This window comes from Scyliorhinus torazame, chromosome 8, assembly GCF_047496885.1.
Source record: "Scyliorhinus torazame isolate Kashiwa2021f chromosome 8, sScyTor2.1, whole genome shotgun sequence".
Taxonomy (NCBI): domain Eukaryota; kingdom Metazoa; phylum Chordata; class Chondrichthyes; order Carcharhiniformes; family Scyliorhinidae; genus Scyliorhinus; species Scyliorhinus torazame.
In genome coordinates, this window is record NC_092714.1 from 73524485 (window position 1) to 73539853 (window position 15369).

Consider the following 15369-nt stretch of genomic DNA (forward strand, 5'->3'; position numbering starts at 1 on the left):
AAGCAAGTCAACTCGTATCCGTATTGGGCACTTCCTCATGGACAGTTACATTTCACAAATAAAGTGCAAAGTGTTGTCAATCGGAACAGAAAATGCTAAAAATACACACCCAAGTCAGTCAGAATTTGTATAGAGACCTTACTGTCTGTACTCAACATGTTCTCTTTGAAGCTTTTTTCCTTCTGATATCTCCCTTTTTGCTTCCGCGAGTATCAGTTTTTACATTTTAGCGTGTTTCTACCGCTTCACTGAAATATTTTATCTCATCTGACAGTTTTCTATTAAGTGCTGCAATTCATTAAATCCTTTAACTTGCTCTGCGATTGGAGTGTCTGTTAATTCTCTTTGTTGCATTCCTTTCTCAGCTTATCTTTCAGTTGTCAGTTCTAATGAAGATTGTGCCAGAAACATTAACCGGGCAATTTTTCATATAGATTTGACTAAGCTGTTTTGTATTTGTAGGATTTTCTGTTTCAGCGTTTCATGGCAGAAACTGGAAATAGGTTGTCTACATCCATGATCAAAGAATAGCATTAGATGTTGGTACAGAATGAAAAGTCTGTCTAATTTTCACTGGTGTCTTGAATGACTTCAGCCAGCTAATTAAAGAATGACAGATGTTTTATTCGTCAACAATGAACTGCTTTGTGTGATGCTCAAATATGTGCAATGCAGATAAAATCATTTAATGGGGTTCCAGATGAAACACAATTGACTGGTTCTCATGGAGTTTGCAATAACAGTGAGGATGCTTAAAATTTATCATCTGCTGCATGTCGTTCTGATTTTTGACCAAGCAGGCAGAAATCCAATAAGTGCTTCTGCCAATTGACTGTCAAATCATGTATTAGCTGCTTGAAACTGAAATGAGTCAACTAGTTATTTTACCACCTACCTGACAAGGTCACAGATCTTTTCTGTGCTTTATATTTTTTTAAATAAATTGAGTACCCAATTCCTTTTTTCCCAATTAAGGGGCAATTTAGTGTGGCAAATTCACCCATCCTGCACATCTTTGGGTTGTGGGGGTGAGACCCATGCAGACACATGGAAAATGTACAAACTCCACATGGGCAGTGACCCGGGGCTGGGATTGAACCCAGTTCCTCAGCACTGAGGCAGCAGTGCTAACTACTGCCCCCTTTTTCTGTGTTTTGGATGTGGCTCATTTTACCATACTTTCTGTACACTTTTTGAAGTTTCAGCTATGAGTGGAATAAAAAGTTTACCATAAACAAGTTGTATTATTTTACAAATTTGATAAGCATTGATTACATAAATAATTCTACATGGTAACCGTAAGTCCATTGGACTGCACATCTTATTTTTAATTTCTCATTGAAAACCTCCGACTGCAAATACGGAAGGTTGTGCTTCAGTTTCAAAAACAAGTAAAACCACATTCACTGCATGATCCCCAAACAACACTAAGTAATTACCTTAAAAAATGGCATACTGTTATGAATAGAACATAGAACATAGAAAATACAGCACAGAACAGGCCCTTCGGCCCACGATGTTGTGCCGAACCTTTGTCCTAGATTAATCACAGATTATCATTGAACCCACAGTGCAGAAGGAGGCCACCCGGCCCCCCGAGCCCGCACCAGCCCCCGGAAAGAGCACCCTACCCAAACTCAACACCTCCACCCACCACCAAGGGCAATTTGGACATTAAGGGCAATTTATCATTGGCCAATTCACCTAACCCGCACATCTTTGGACTGTGGGAGGAAACCGGAGCACCCGGAGGAAACCCACGCAGACACGGGGAGGACGTGCAGACTCCGCACAGACAATGACCCAAGCTGGAATCGAACCTGGGACCATGGATCTGTGAAGCAATTGTGCTATCCACAATGCTACCGTGCTGCCCTTAAGAACAAATAAATCTACACTATATCATTTTCCCGTAATCCATGTACCTATCCAACAGCTGCTTGAAGGTCCCTAATGTTTCCGACTCAACTACTTCTACAGGCAGTGCATTCCATGCCCCCACTACTCTCTGGGTAAAGAACCTACCTCTGATATCCCTCCTATATCTTCCACCTTTCACCTTAAATTTATGTCCCCTTGTAATGGTGTGTTCCACCTGGGGAAAAAGTCTCTGACTGTCTACTCTATCTATTCCCCTGATCATCTTATAAACCTCTATCAAGTCGCCCCTCATCCTTCTCCGCTCTAATGAGAAAAGGCCTAGCACCCTCAACCTTTCCCCGTAAGACCTACTCTCCATTCCAGGCAACATCCTGGTAAATCTTCTTTGCACCTTTTCCAGAGCTTCCACATCCTTCCTAAAATGAGGCGACCAGAACTGTACACAGTACTCCAAATGTGGCCTTACCAAGGTTTTGTACAGCTGCATCATTACCTCATGGCTCTTAAATAGGATGGGAATAGAGGGATACGGACCCAGGAAGTGTAGAAGATTGTAGTTTAGTCGGGCAGCATGGTCGGCACGGGCTTGGAGGACCGAAGGGCCTGTTCCTGTGCTGTACATTTCTTTGTTCTTTGTTAATCTGCTCAAATTTAAAAGGCACCTTTGAAATGAGAAATTTACAAAGGCAAATATGGAGTAGTTTTACCATCTTATTTGTTTGAAATTTTTAAGTCCTTATTCACATGCAGTGTGTGATGCTACAACAGGTGAACACAAGATTATTTATGAGGAAAGCCATTTGACCACCTTAGCTCATCTGAACAAAATAACGCCAAACTCCTCTCTGTCCCCCCACCACTCCCTCCCAAGAGTTCTGTCACAGTTCCTGATCTATCCCAGATTCACTACTTTAACTGTAAGTCACATGTTGCTAACTCATCGTGTGACAACCAAACTTCATATGCCATTGCGCTTGGTGAGATACAGGAGTTATAAGAATAGGGTGTAATCACTAAATGTGATAGGGAAAATTTTACCTGGATTAAATATGATACTTTTAATATTGAAATGTGAAATTCTGCAGACGGTGAAAGCCTGAACGAAACAGAAAATGTTGGAAATACTCGGCAAACCTAGCAACATCTCTGGAGAGACAAACAGCGTGAACATTTCAGGTTGATGACCTTTTGCCAAAATCAAAACATTAACTCTCTTTCCCTCTCCATGCTGTCAGAACTGAATATTTCCAACATATTCTGCTTTTCCTTTTTATTTGTGCGTATATACAGACACATGTGTGCACACACACATGCAGTGTGTATGATAAATTAAGTTACAAAAATTCTTGATTTTATTTAATCTACAAAAGAGTTTTTTTATTTCTTCACCCCCCCCCCCCCACCCCCTGTTTGACTTTTAGGATGGTGAGGAGTTGGAGAGATTGACGAAACCAAACACAGATTCTGAAACAGAAGAAGATTCCTTCTAGAATTTTTTTAAAAGTTTAACTTCGCAAATTAAATTTTTTTATAGAATTTCATTTTTGCATTGTTTAGGAAATGCAAGTGAGCCATTCCTCTATGTCCACATTGGTAACCCTTTCTAGAAACCTTTGGCCTCCGAAATCAGATAGATGTGCATTAATAACATTGCGCTTTCCCGGCCTGGTTACATAATGGTTGGACTAACTTGTAAAAACCATTGAATTATATCGATTCAGATTTTGCAGCCAGCGCTGAAGGTACGTTGCCCATCCTCCATTAAGCTTACAACTGCCTCAGTCCTTTTGTGGATTTTTGAGTGGGAACTTAATGCTACTAGAGACTCCATATAGTGTGTCACCCTTTATAAAGGTTCTGGGACCTGTAAGAGCAAGTAAGCAGCACCAAGCCTCTTTAACCAATCCAACTGAAGAATCCTTAATGAGGCATATAGAGCTTAAACCAGGAAGTATTTTCACAAATATAATAAATGTAAGATTATGTACAGAAAGCAAAATAAAAGAAGGGAAGAAATATAGAGTTCAGAGAGAAAGACAAGATATAGAAATACAAAATAAAGGAAAGCACTTAAATCTTAAAAGTTTTTAATAATCAAAATCAGAGTTTGTTTGACATTAGTTAAAATTTACCACTGTCAAGAAATTCACTTAAATCTGATGCCATAACTAGTGGCAAGTACCATAACTTCAGACCCTCTGTGTACTTGTCTCTTGGCAAGGTACAGTTTGATGAAGCTTATGGAGTCAGTGTTTTGCTGCTCATGTACTAACACCAGAAGATGCTGCAAAAAATACCAGTGATCTCAGCCATTATATATTCTCTATTTATACTATAGTTATTCTATCTTTAAAATAAATAGCGTTTCCTGTTATTTTAAACAAATCATGAAAGAATGACTGAACTACACCTAGAGAGCAAGTATTTTATCTGGTTCTATGAAGTAACATTGAAAAAATATACTTGATTGTGCAAATATACTGCTCGAAGATACTGTGGGGTAGTTTAATGCTCATTCCATTCTCCTCATCTTGGTCTTTCCTGTCTGTATAGTTTGATGGCCTTTCTAATCTAGGTCAGTTCTAATGCTACTAATTTTTTGTGCAATAATAAATCAGATGATACAATCCTTGAATTCATCAGAAGAATGCAAGTTTTGTTTATTAATGGAATGTGCCACCGTATTGAGTAATTCTGGAATGTTTTATATGAAATATTAACTGGATTAAATTGAAGATGAAAAGTAAAGTTAAAAGTATATGCGTTTTTTAATAACTACATGCAAACCTAATTCAAAGCTTAAATGGATTTTAATTTTAAATTAAATGAACGTGATGAGAGTGCTTTGAGTATTATAAATGTTTTTGGTTAATGCACGTGGTCATTGTTAGTGAACACTATGTGAATTTACATTTGTAATGCTCATATTTACATGGAATTGTTAATTGAAAGATATGTGTGAATAGTTCTTATTTGCTGACTTATAAGATGTAGAAGTAGGTCTTGTAGCACAGATGTAATATCTCTACCTCACTTGATGGCTGTGGAAGGTGTGCGCATCACATGACCAAACAGATTAATTATCAGACTAAATTCTTCCAATATGTCTGATGGCAGGCAGTTAAGAGCTGGCGAGTTACCTGGTCAGTCATACTGTCGAAGGCAACACCAACCCAATGGAAGTTGCCAATGCCCTCTTAAGACATCGTACCTGAAAGAGGTGGAATGGATGCATCCGCTACCAACTACTTTCATATGAATCAAACAAATGCATTTGACAAAAAAAACCACACCAGCTTAATAACTTCTGAATAGACTTGGACTGAAAAATCTGAAATAATAACAATGCCAGAAATACTCAGCAGGTTTGGCAGCATCTGGGGAGAGAGACCTCAATGTTAATATTTCTCTCTCCAAAGTGCATTTGTGACAGGGTTAGCGTAGCGCAACAGGTGAAGAGTTTGTAATATTGTCTCCGGTGAATTATCTACAATGCATAGCCCATAATTAGGTTTCTTTTATATTGAAAATGACACTAAAACAGTGTACACTACCATGAACATCACATTAGACTGATATATAATTGACAACATTTTGGAGGATGCACTTGTTCTGGACTTAGTTTCATGCAGTAACTGTGCAAAATGCATATGATAACACTTTGGGCATGGTCTTCCTATTTCAATCACAAAAGGTTAATATGCAGTTTTAGTAAGTGATTTGGAAGGCAAATGAAATGTTGCCATTTATTGTGAGGGCAATAGAGTATAAAAGTAGGGAAGTGTTGCAGCAGCTGTGCAGGTCCTTCAGCCGCATTGGGTGTACAGTACAGTTTTGTTCTCCTTAAAGAATATAATTTGTATTGGAGCAGTTCCTTGGGTAGGGTGCTCTTTCCAAGAGCCGGTGCAGACTCGATGGGCCGAATGGCCTCCTTCTGCACTGTAAATTCTGTGATAATCTATGAGTTCGGAAAGGGTTCATGTGACTGATTCCTGGAATGAAGGGGTGTATCTTATGAAGAAAGGTTGAATATGTTAGTCTTGTACTCATTGGAGAATTTGGGCTAATCTTGTTGCAACACACCATTAGGTGACTTAACAGAGTGGATGTTATAGAATCAAAGAATTATAGAATTTACAGTGCAGAAGGAGGCCATTCGGCCCATCGAGTCTGCACCGGCTCTTAGAAAGAACGCCCTACTTAAGCTCACGCCTTCACCCTATCCCAGTAACCCCAACTCACCTTTTTGACACTAAGGGCAATTTATCATAGCCAATCCACCTAACCTGCACATCTTTGAATTGTGGGAGGAAACCGGAGCACCCGGAGGAAACCCACGCAGAGAGAACGTGCAGACTCCGCACAGTGACCGAAGCCGGGAATCGAGAGATGTTGAGAGGATGCTCCCCTTTTTTGGGAGGGGGGGGGTTCTAGAACAAAGAACAGTACAGCACAGGAACAGGCTCTTCGGCCCTCCAAGCCTGCGCTGATCATGTGTCCTACCTAGACCAACCACATATATCCTTCTGTATCCCTGTCCATGTGTCTATCTAGATGAGTCTTAAAGGTCACTAACGTATCTGCCACAACCACCTCACTTGGCAGTGCATTTCAGGCCACCGCCACCCTCCATGTAAAAAAACTTCCCCCGCACATCCCCACTGAACCTATCCCCCCTCACCTTGAACTTGTGCCCCCTTGTAATTGTCATTTTCGCCCTGAGAAAAAGCCTCCAACTGTTCACCCCATCTATACCCCTCATAATTTTATAAACTTCTATCAGGTCGTCCCTCAGCATCCGTCTTTCTAGGAATAACAATCCCAGTTTATTCAATCTCTCCTCAAAGCTAATACCCTCAATACCAGGCAACATCCGGATAAACCTTTTCTGTACTCCAAAGCTTCCACGTCCTTCTGGTAGTGTGGTGACCAGAAGTGGACACAGTGTTCTAAATGTGGCCTAACCAATGTTCTAAATAACTAACATAATTTTCAAGCTTTTATCATAGATTATCATAGAATTTACAGTGCAGGAGGAGGCCATTCAGCCCATCGAGTCTGCACCGGCTCTTGGAAAGAGCACCCTACCCAATGTCAACACCTCCACCCTATCCCCATAACCCAGTAACCCCACCCAACACTAAGGGCAATTTTGGACACTAAGGGCAATTTATCACGGCCAATCCACTTAACCTGCACATCTTTGGACTGTGGGAGGAAACCGGAGCACCCGGAGGAAACCCACGCAAACACGGGGAGGATGTGCAGACTCCGCACAGACAGTGACCCAAGCCGGAATCGAACCTGGGACCCTGGAGCTGTGAAGCAATTGTGCTATCCACAATGCTACCGTACTGCCCCTAATTTTATACTCGATGCCCCGTCTGATGAAGGCAAGCATGACATATGCTTTCTTTATCACCATTATCACCTGTGCTGCCACTTTTAAGGAGTCTATGCCCCTGATGGTTCTGCTTTTTATTTTATAGCTCCCACCTGAATTGGATCTATCAAAATGCATCACCTCGCATTTGTCCGGGTTAAATTCCATCTGCCATTTCTCCGCCCAATTTTACAGACCTCTATTTGGAAAAACACCCTTCCACTGTTACCCTCTGTCTTCTATGGCCAAGCCAGTTCTGAATCCATCGAGCTAGTTCACTTCTGACCCCATGTGATTTAATTTTTGCACCAGCCTGCTGAGAGGGACCTTGTCAAATGCTTTCCTAAAGTCCATGTAGACAACATCCACACCCCTTCCCTTGTCAATCATTTTTGTCACCTCCTCAAAAAACTAAATTATATTAGTGAGACATAACTTCCCTTACACAAAACCATGTTGTCTGTCGCTAATAACATAGAACATACAGTGCAGAAGGAGGCCATTCGGCCCATCGAGTCTGCACCGACCCACTCAAGCCCTCACTTCCACCCTATCCCTGTAACCCAATAAACCCTCCCAACCTTTTGTTTTGGTCACTAAGGGCAATTTATCATGGCCAATCCACCTAACCTGTACGTCTTTGGACTGGGAGGAAACCGGAGCACCCGGAGGAAACCCGCGCAGACACGGGGAGAACGTGCAGACTCCGCACAGACAGTGACCCAGCGGGGAATCGAACCTGGGACCCTGGCGCTGTGAAGCCACAGTGCTATCCACTTGTGCTACCGTGCTGCCCAATTAGATCATTCACTTCCAAATGTTCATAGATCCTATCTCCGAGAATCTTTTCCAACAATTTCACTATCACTGCGTCAAACTCACTGGCCTATAATTACCTGGGTTATCCTTGCTTACCCTAAACAATGGGACAACATTTGTATTCTCCCTTTTAAAACTCAGAGGAGAATTGTTTTTCCTCTGAGGGTCATTAGTCTAGAATTCATTTCTCCAAAAGTAGTGGAGACTATGTCTTTGAATATATTCAAGGCTAGGTTAGATTATTGATCAACAGGGAGTGTCGGGTTATTGGGGAGAAGACAGGAAAGTGGAGTTAAGGCCACAATCGGATCAGCCATGATCTTATTGATTGGCGAAGCAGGCTCAAAGGGCCAAATGGCCTACCCCAGCTTCTAGTTCTTCAGTTTTTCTGTTTGTACTTCCAGCATGAAGTGGCACACTAGGAACTTGAGCATTTTACGCAGGAGCAAATCAGAAAATGGTCTGGAAAACAAGTTAAAAAGAAAATGAAATGCAAACTATCAAACTGCCCTGTATTTTGTTTCTCAAATCTTTTTTGGCAGTCAATTTAAATAGGCAAGATTCAAAATAAATTTTCTAACAAAAATGTTTCTGAAATGACTTACTTTGCAATAAAATAAATAAAATTACATAATTTGCCACCTGTCTTCGATTGCGATGTTCAAAATGTTTTGGAATTCTTTGTCTCTTCCAAAAGCCTGGTGTTGGAATTGGCATTTCTCCCATCCACACTGCAACTTCACTCTGAGCCATATGTCACAACTAGTCTACTGTGTGGGATTGATTAAGAAACGCTCCACCAGCCCTTGCGTGCTGTTGGCCATCAGCAGCAGAATTGTATACCAGCATAATCTAACATACCCTTAATTTATCTATCAAGCCAGATGATCAACTGTCGACCAATGAGGAGTGCAAGAGCAGCATTGAGCATCCTTAAAATGAGATGCTAACCGGGTGAGGTTACAGCATAATTGTATGCATGCAATGCATTGCATAGACAAAGATAAGCAATCCCACAACCAACAAATCATGTGAAATAAAACAATGCTGGAAGTATTCAGCAAGTCGGCAGCACCTGGTGGAAAAAAGTTAACCTGAAATGTTAACTTTTATGCTTTTTACTCATGCTGCCTGACATACGTGCATTTCTAGCATTTTCTGCTTTTAATTTCCGATTTAATGTTTTATTTTTGGATTGTGTGAAAGCTTTGCTGTCAGTCCACATGCTAGTGAAAGGTGAATAATTTGGAACCTATGGGAACAGGAGAGTCCATGAGCATCATCCTCCACTAGGATTTGGGTGCAGAAAATGAGGGTCACATATTTGCAACCATCAGACAGAAATGTCGATTGGATAAACTTCATTGCCAGAAAATTAAGGCAAGACACAATATGCCAGATCCCAGCCTTGTGTTGTAGTTTCTAGGATTGCCATGTTGAGTGTGGAGTTATTGAACAAAGCTCATGCTTTGCAAGCCTTCGGAGACAGCAGGTGTATGGTTGGCAAGGAAATAAAGGATTTTTGATGTGTTTCATCGTCATGACCATGAGTCTTTGAAAACCCATCACCTTCGAGGGGCTGGTTTAGCACAGGGCTAAATCGCTGGCTTTGCAGGCAGGCCAGCAGCACGGTTCAATTCCCGTACCAGTCTCCCCGAACAGGCGCCGGAATGTGTCGACTAGGGGCTTTTCACAGTAACTTCATTTGAAGCCTACTTGTGACAATAAGCGATTTTCATTTCATTTCAAGTGGCATTGACAATTTGGGCGGCACGATAGCACAGTCGTTACCACTGTTGCTTCACAGTGCCAGGGTCCCTGTTTCGATTCCTGGCTTGGATCACTGCGCACGTTCGCCCTGTGAGTGGGTTTCCTCCGAGTGCTCTGATTTCCTCCCACAAAACCCTTGTTAGGTGAATTGGACATTCTGAATTCTCCTTCAGTGTACCCGAACAGGTGCTGGAATGTGGCGACTAGAGGATTTTCACAGTAACTTCATTGCAGTGTTAATGTAAGCCTGCTTGTGACAAAAGATTATTATTAGAAGATTGTTAGTATCTAGTGGAACAAAACAATGTATCGCTTGTGAATTGTAATATTGTCTAGAATCCAGTAGGTGGCACTAAATTATGTTTCTAAAGTGACTAAATTTACTATGTAGAAAACTAATCTCGATTCCCAAACACCAAAGACGTCAAGGGGTATGGGGAGAGCAGGAGGATGGTGTTGAGATCGAAGACCAGTCATGATCATTTAAAATGGCAGTGCAAGCTCACAGAACTCAATGATCTACTATTTTCTATGTTTCTAAACTTTTCTACATTGCACTGATCGTGATAGACATTGGAATGCATTTTACCCTTGGTTTGGTCACAAATGCAATTTCTGTATTTGGGAAAAACAAAAGAGTAAACAGAGTGACTGCTCTACAGTTCTCCAACCTATGGCCCTTAAAGGGCCTAATGAATGCCATTGGAATAAGAGGGAAGACTTTTTCCATTTTCTCAAATTTTATTATAGTGGAGCAGGAGTGCTTCTTTCTCCACAACAACACCCCGTAGTCCTGTGTTTTACACCTGCAGCCCCAGGACATATCTGAAGGTCGTTGCCATAGAATGAGCACAGAAATGGATATTAGTCGAATTGTTCTGTGCTGGTAAACCATATTGCCTAATCCCACTGGTCTGCTCGCTCCCCATTCCCTTCACTTTTTCCCCCTTTCTTTGTCACAAAGCACATTGGGTGAGATTCTCCGTCGACTGACAGCAGAATCTGGAAACGTGATTGGGTGGAAAATTGTTTTATTCAGCGAAATCGTGGCGGGTGCCGGTCTCACGCCAAATCACAATTATCCGTCGTCTCGACGCCGGTGTCAATGCGTTCCACTCCGCCGTACAGTAAACACCGTTGGCATGTCATTGATGGGCCTGACCCAGTATTCTCTGGAGCGGATTCCTGACGGCGAGGTTCACTTGTACTTTTAAATATCGAGAAGGCGCTGTGGCTGATGAGAGAGGATGTAGGACATGGAGAGGCGCGACCATGGGCTGCTGGTCCTGACACTGGCTGGGTGTGATGGGGGAAGGATCATAGGGCCAGGGCGACCCCCTTGGAACTTGGGCGGTGTCCATGCATGGACGGCCATTGCCGCAACCAGAAAGGCAGCCATCTTGCTGCATACCCCCTGACCAGTCACCTTGGCCCCTGGTACTGCAAATGGCCAAAGGCCGTATGGGAGCTCCCACTCCCGCATCTGTTGGAATTCTTTGAAGATGTAACTATTACAGTTAACACGGGGAGCCAGTTGATGTGGTATATTTGGGCTTTCGGAAGGCTTAAGTCCCGCATAAGAGATCAATGTGCAAGATTAAAGCTCATGGGATTGGGGGAAGTGTATTGAGGTGGATAGAAAACTGGTTGGCAGAGAGGAAACAAAGAATAGGGATTAATGGGTCCTTTTCAAATTGGCAGGCAGTATCTAGTGGGATGCCACAGGAATGTGTGCTGGGACCCCAGCTATTCACAATGTATGTTAATGATTTGGATGAGGGAACAAAATGTAACATCACAAAGTTTGCAGATGATACCAAGTTGGGTGGGAGGGTGAACTGATGAGGATGCAGAGATCCTGCAGCATGATCTGGGCGAGTGTGCAAATCAATGGCAGATGCTGTATAATTGTGAGGTTATACACTTTGGAAGCAAAAACAGAAAGGCAGACTACTACCTGAATGGTTGTAAATTGGGAGAGGGGAGTGTGCAGCGGTTGCTGAAGATAAGCATTGGTGCTAACTTTTGGTTGGCTCTTAATTCGTAATTTGCTCTGTTTAACCTTTGCTCTCGAGTCGCCAGGTATCTTTATGATACCGCCACGAGGTTCAAGTTCAAGTACTGATCAATAACTCAACACACCAATTAGTAAGATTCAAATCAAAACACATTTATTATATACAGTAAGTCACTACTTATGCATATAACTCTACTTTCTAGACTATTTCTATCACTAAAAGGCCTATACTTAGCTTCGGAATTGGCCCACTAGGTATGGGGAACAAATGGCCTTTTGTTCAGGTCCTGAGTCTGCAGGATTCAAAAGCTGGTATGGACTGGTAGCTAGGAGCGCTTATCTCGTAGCGAGCGTTGACTGGAGACTTACTGGTTTGGTGCGGCGGCTGGGCAGTTCACTCTCAGGGGTTGATTCGCGTTGTTGAGTAACCCTGCCAAGAAGACCGATTAGAACTTGAGGGCTCTACTTTATAGTCCCCAGGAACTTCCCGCCCTTTGGGGTGGACCCCGTACCTGGTTCCAAGTGATTGGACTGCGTTCCGATCACTTGGATCGATTTCTCCAATACTGGAGTTGTTCCCTGATCGCTGGCGGTCCCTGAGTGTCTGTTGGCCTTCCTTTGTCTTGGCTCCTGCTGGCACCGAGGAGTCTGGCTTGGCTTTATTCACCTTAAGTGTTGCAATTGTGCCTTGGAATCGCTCATTACTATGCAGATGGCTGCTGGTTTCAGTGCTGTCTGGTTTTTGCAAGTTACAATACACAGGGGGCGAGATTCTCCACTCTCACGCCGATTGGGAGAATCGCCTGGGCCGCCAAAATTTCCCGCGATGCCGGTCAGACACCCTTCCGCGATTCTCCCAGCGGCGGGAACGGCCCCATCGAGTTCCGCGGGCCGCAGGTCGGAGAATCGCCGGAGACACCCAAAATGGCGATTCTCTGGCACCCCTGCTATTCTTAGGCCCGGATGGGCTGAGCGGCCAGGCCAAAACGGCGGGATCCCCCCGGCGCCGTCCACACCTGGTCGCTGCCATCGGGAACGCTGGGGGGGGCAGCCTGCGGGGGGGGGGGGGGAGGGGGGGATCCTGCACCGATCGTCGGGCCGTCCTCTCTGAAGGAGGACCTCCTGCCTTCCGCAGCCCCGCAAGATCCGTCCGCCATCTTCTTGCGGGGCAGACTCGAAGAGGACGGCAACCACGCATGCGCGGGTGACGCCAGTTATGCGGCACCGGCCGCGCCATGTATGCGACACCGCCTTTACTCGGCGACAAGGCCTGGCGCGTGTAGCTGACGCGGCCCCCGCTCCTAGCCCATTATCGGGCCCTGAATCGGTTGGGATAGGGGCTGTTTCGCGCCGTCGTGAACCTCGACAGCGTGGGCACTACGGCTCGGAAGTGGAGAATCCCGCTCAGGATTTCTGCACTTGCTCATTTTTGCCTGTGTTGGCTGAATTTCCCTTTAGTCTTTGCGGTTCTCCATTTTAAGTTGAGAAGTGGCCAACCCAGGTGGCTATTGTAGCGCACAAAGACTCCCGAGAGAAGAATAGAGGTGAAGTCGATGAGGCTTTATTAAGCGTGACTTGTTCCCCGCAGTTCAGTAACAGACTGGCCTGCGGGGGAGAACTCCTGGTTCTTATACTCCGCCTTCAGGGCGGAGCTAGAGGTCAACAGCCAACCAGGACCCGGGATCTGTCAGCCAATGACATCACGGCTTCACAGTCCCACATGCCCCCTAATGCATACTACCACAGCTACACACTCTCCTTGTGATCCCTAACGCGAAGCGTGAAGGATCACATAACTGCGTTGTCTTCATTCCCTGACCCAGCGAGCACTCTTCCGTGGTCTCTACACAGACCTTAACTATGCAGTAAAAAAATGTTAACTAACATTCTAAGTGCCGCTATGTCAAAACAGGGACATGCATTACAGCATTAAAAAAACGGTACCTCTAACTATCTCTCATAAACGAAAAACATTCAATCATACTAATCTTCCTAACAATACAAGATAATAGCAGCATTCACATTTTTTTCCTCTGGCTTGGCAGTCAAGCACAGGGGTGTACAATATTTCCATTTCTTTATTTACAAAAGATGCAACACAAATGGTCTTTATTGTAGATCAAGGGGTTAGGGGGCCTGGTGAAAACCGAAAATAGGGGATCTCATTCTGTATACCGGGGTGCGAGCGTGGTAGGCTCTTCTTCGCCATTTCCTCATGCGGATAGTCTGCACGATGCTGCAGAGTATCACCAACACTAATAGGGATTAGACTACGTAGGAAAGGGAGTGCCTCGTTATGAGCTTATCACACCATGATGGTGTGGAGTTGCCTGTTACTGGGCTCTGGGTGCTATGGGGAAGTGAATCATTGACAGCCGGGGGGGGGGGGTTGGAGTCAGGGGGTTTGCGTTCGCGCGCAACCGAATACACATTATAATGGTGGTGATCAACACGGAGGGTGTCCTCATTGTTCTTCTTTCTCTTCTCTTCTTTTCTTTCCTTGGGGCTTCTGGAGTTCTGTGGGATCAAGCATAGTTTCTGTTACTATCTTGGTTAATATCTCGTATGTTAGTATGTCTGTCCTTTAGGGCCAATTCCCCTTTACAATTTGTCACCATGTGTGACTCCCTCATTTAAAAAAAAAACTGAATATTCAGGACAAGACACACTTAAAAATGCTGAAACAGTGCGAGCCATCTCGTAGGCTGTGCGATGTACCATCCAAATGTTTGAGGATGTAAATAGCATAGGGATGGCAACCTAAGGGTTGACCGAAAACAAAACACAACTTTTTGAACCAAGAGTACCGAAATGAGGTGCGTATGGGCCGCGACGAGTAAGAATTGGATGGAATCCCTGGATAGGACAGTGACCGACTTCCGGGTGCGGCTATGCAGAGCTAGGTCGCATATTCGGTAGCTCCCGCTTGGAACGGATTTTTGGGCTCTTTTACAGGGCCCCCACGGCATTTGTTTGACATTTCCCGGTGTGGCAAGAGGACTGCAACACTCCCCTGACAGTGTCCCCCAGGAGTGTTGTGTCTTTTGGCTGCCAGGCCCGGCAGAAGCAGTGGAAGATTTGGCTGCAACAGGATAAACAGGGCCCCTTCCAGCATGCAGGCGGGGGGAAGGGCAAGCTTAAAGCTGCAAACTGACCTGAGGACCTTTATCAAAAGTGAATTCTAACAGCAGAGGGAACAACTGTGAAAAGATCTCACCAGGGCCACTGAAGAAGCGGGGACGAGGCTTCCGGTGGCGGCCATGGAGGAGTAGGTCACGCATTCAGCAGTTCCCGTCTGGAACGGACACTTAGACCTTTTTCAGGAGTTTCCACGGACATTTTGGGGCAGATTGGTGAAGAGAACACTGCCAAAAGGATTCCCTCTCGAGGCATTTGGTCTCTTTTCAGGGCCCCCAAGGGCACCTTTTTGACGTTTCCCGGTGGGGAACTATTATTAACTCCTTCCCGTCAGTATATGGCTTTAACTAGGAGCGGGACG

The 15369-nt window shown here is 44.2% G+C and overlaps 1 protein-coding gene across 3 annotated transcripts in view; it reads left to right on the plus strand.

The window, feature by feature from the left end:
• Window positions 1–8724, plus strand: part of slc35a5 (solute carrier family 35 member A5) — a 100824-nt gene extending 92100 nt beyond the window's left edge. For all 3 annotated transcript variants that reach the window (XM_072513826.1, XM_072513827.1, XM_072513828.1), the window contains one exon: window positions 3303–8724. In XM_072513826.1, the coding sequence (XP_072369927.1) occupies window positions 3303–3371 (69 nt within the window). In that variant the 3' untranslated portion in view covers window positions 3372–8724. The remainder of the gene's footprint in view (window positions 1–3302) is intronic.
• Window positions 8725–15369: the final 6645 nt, after the last annotated feature.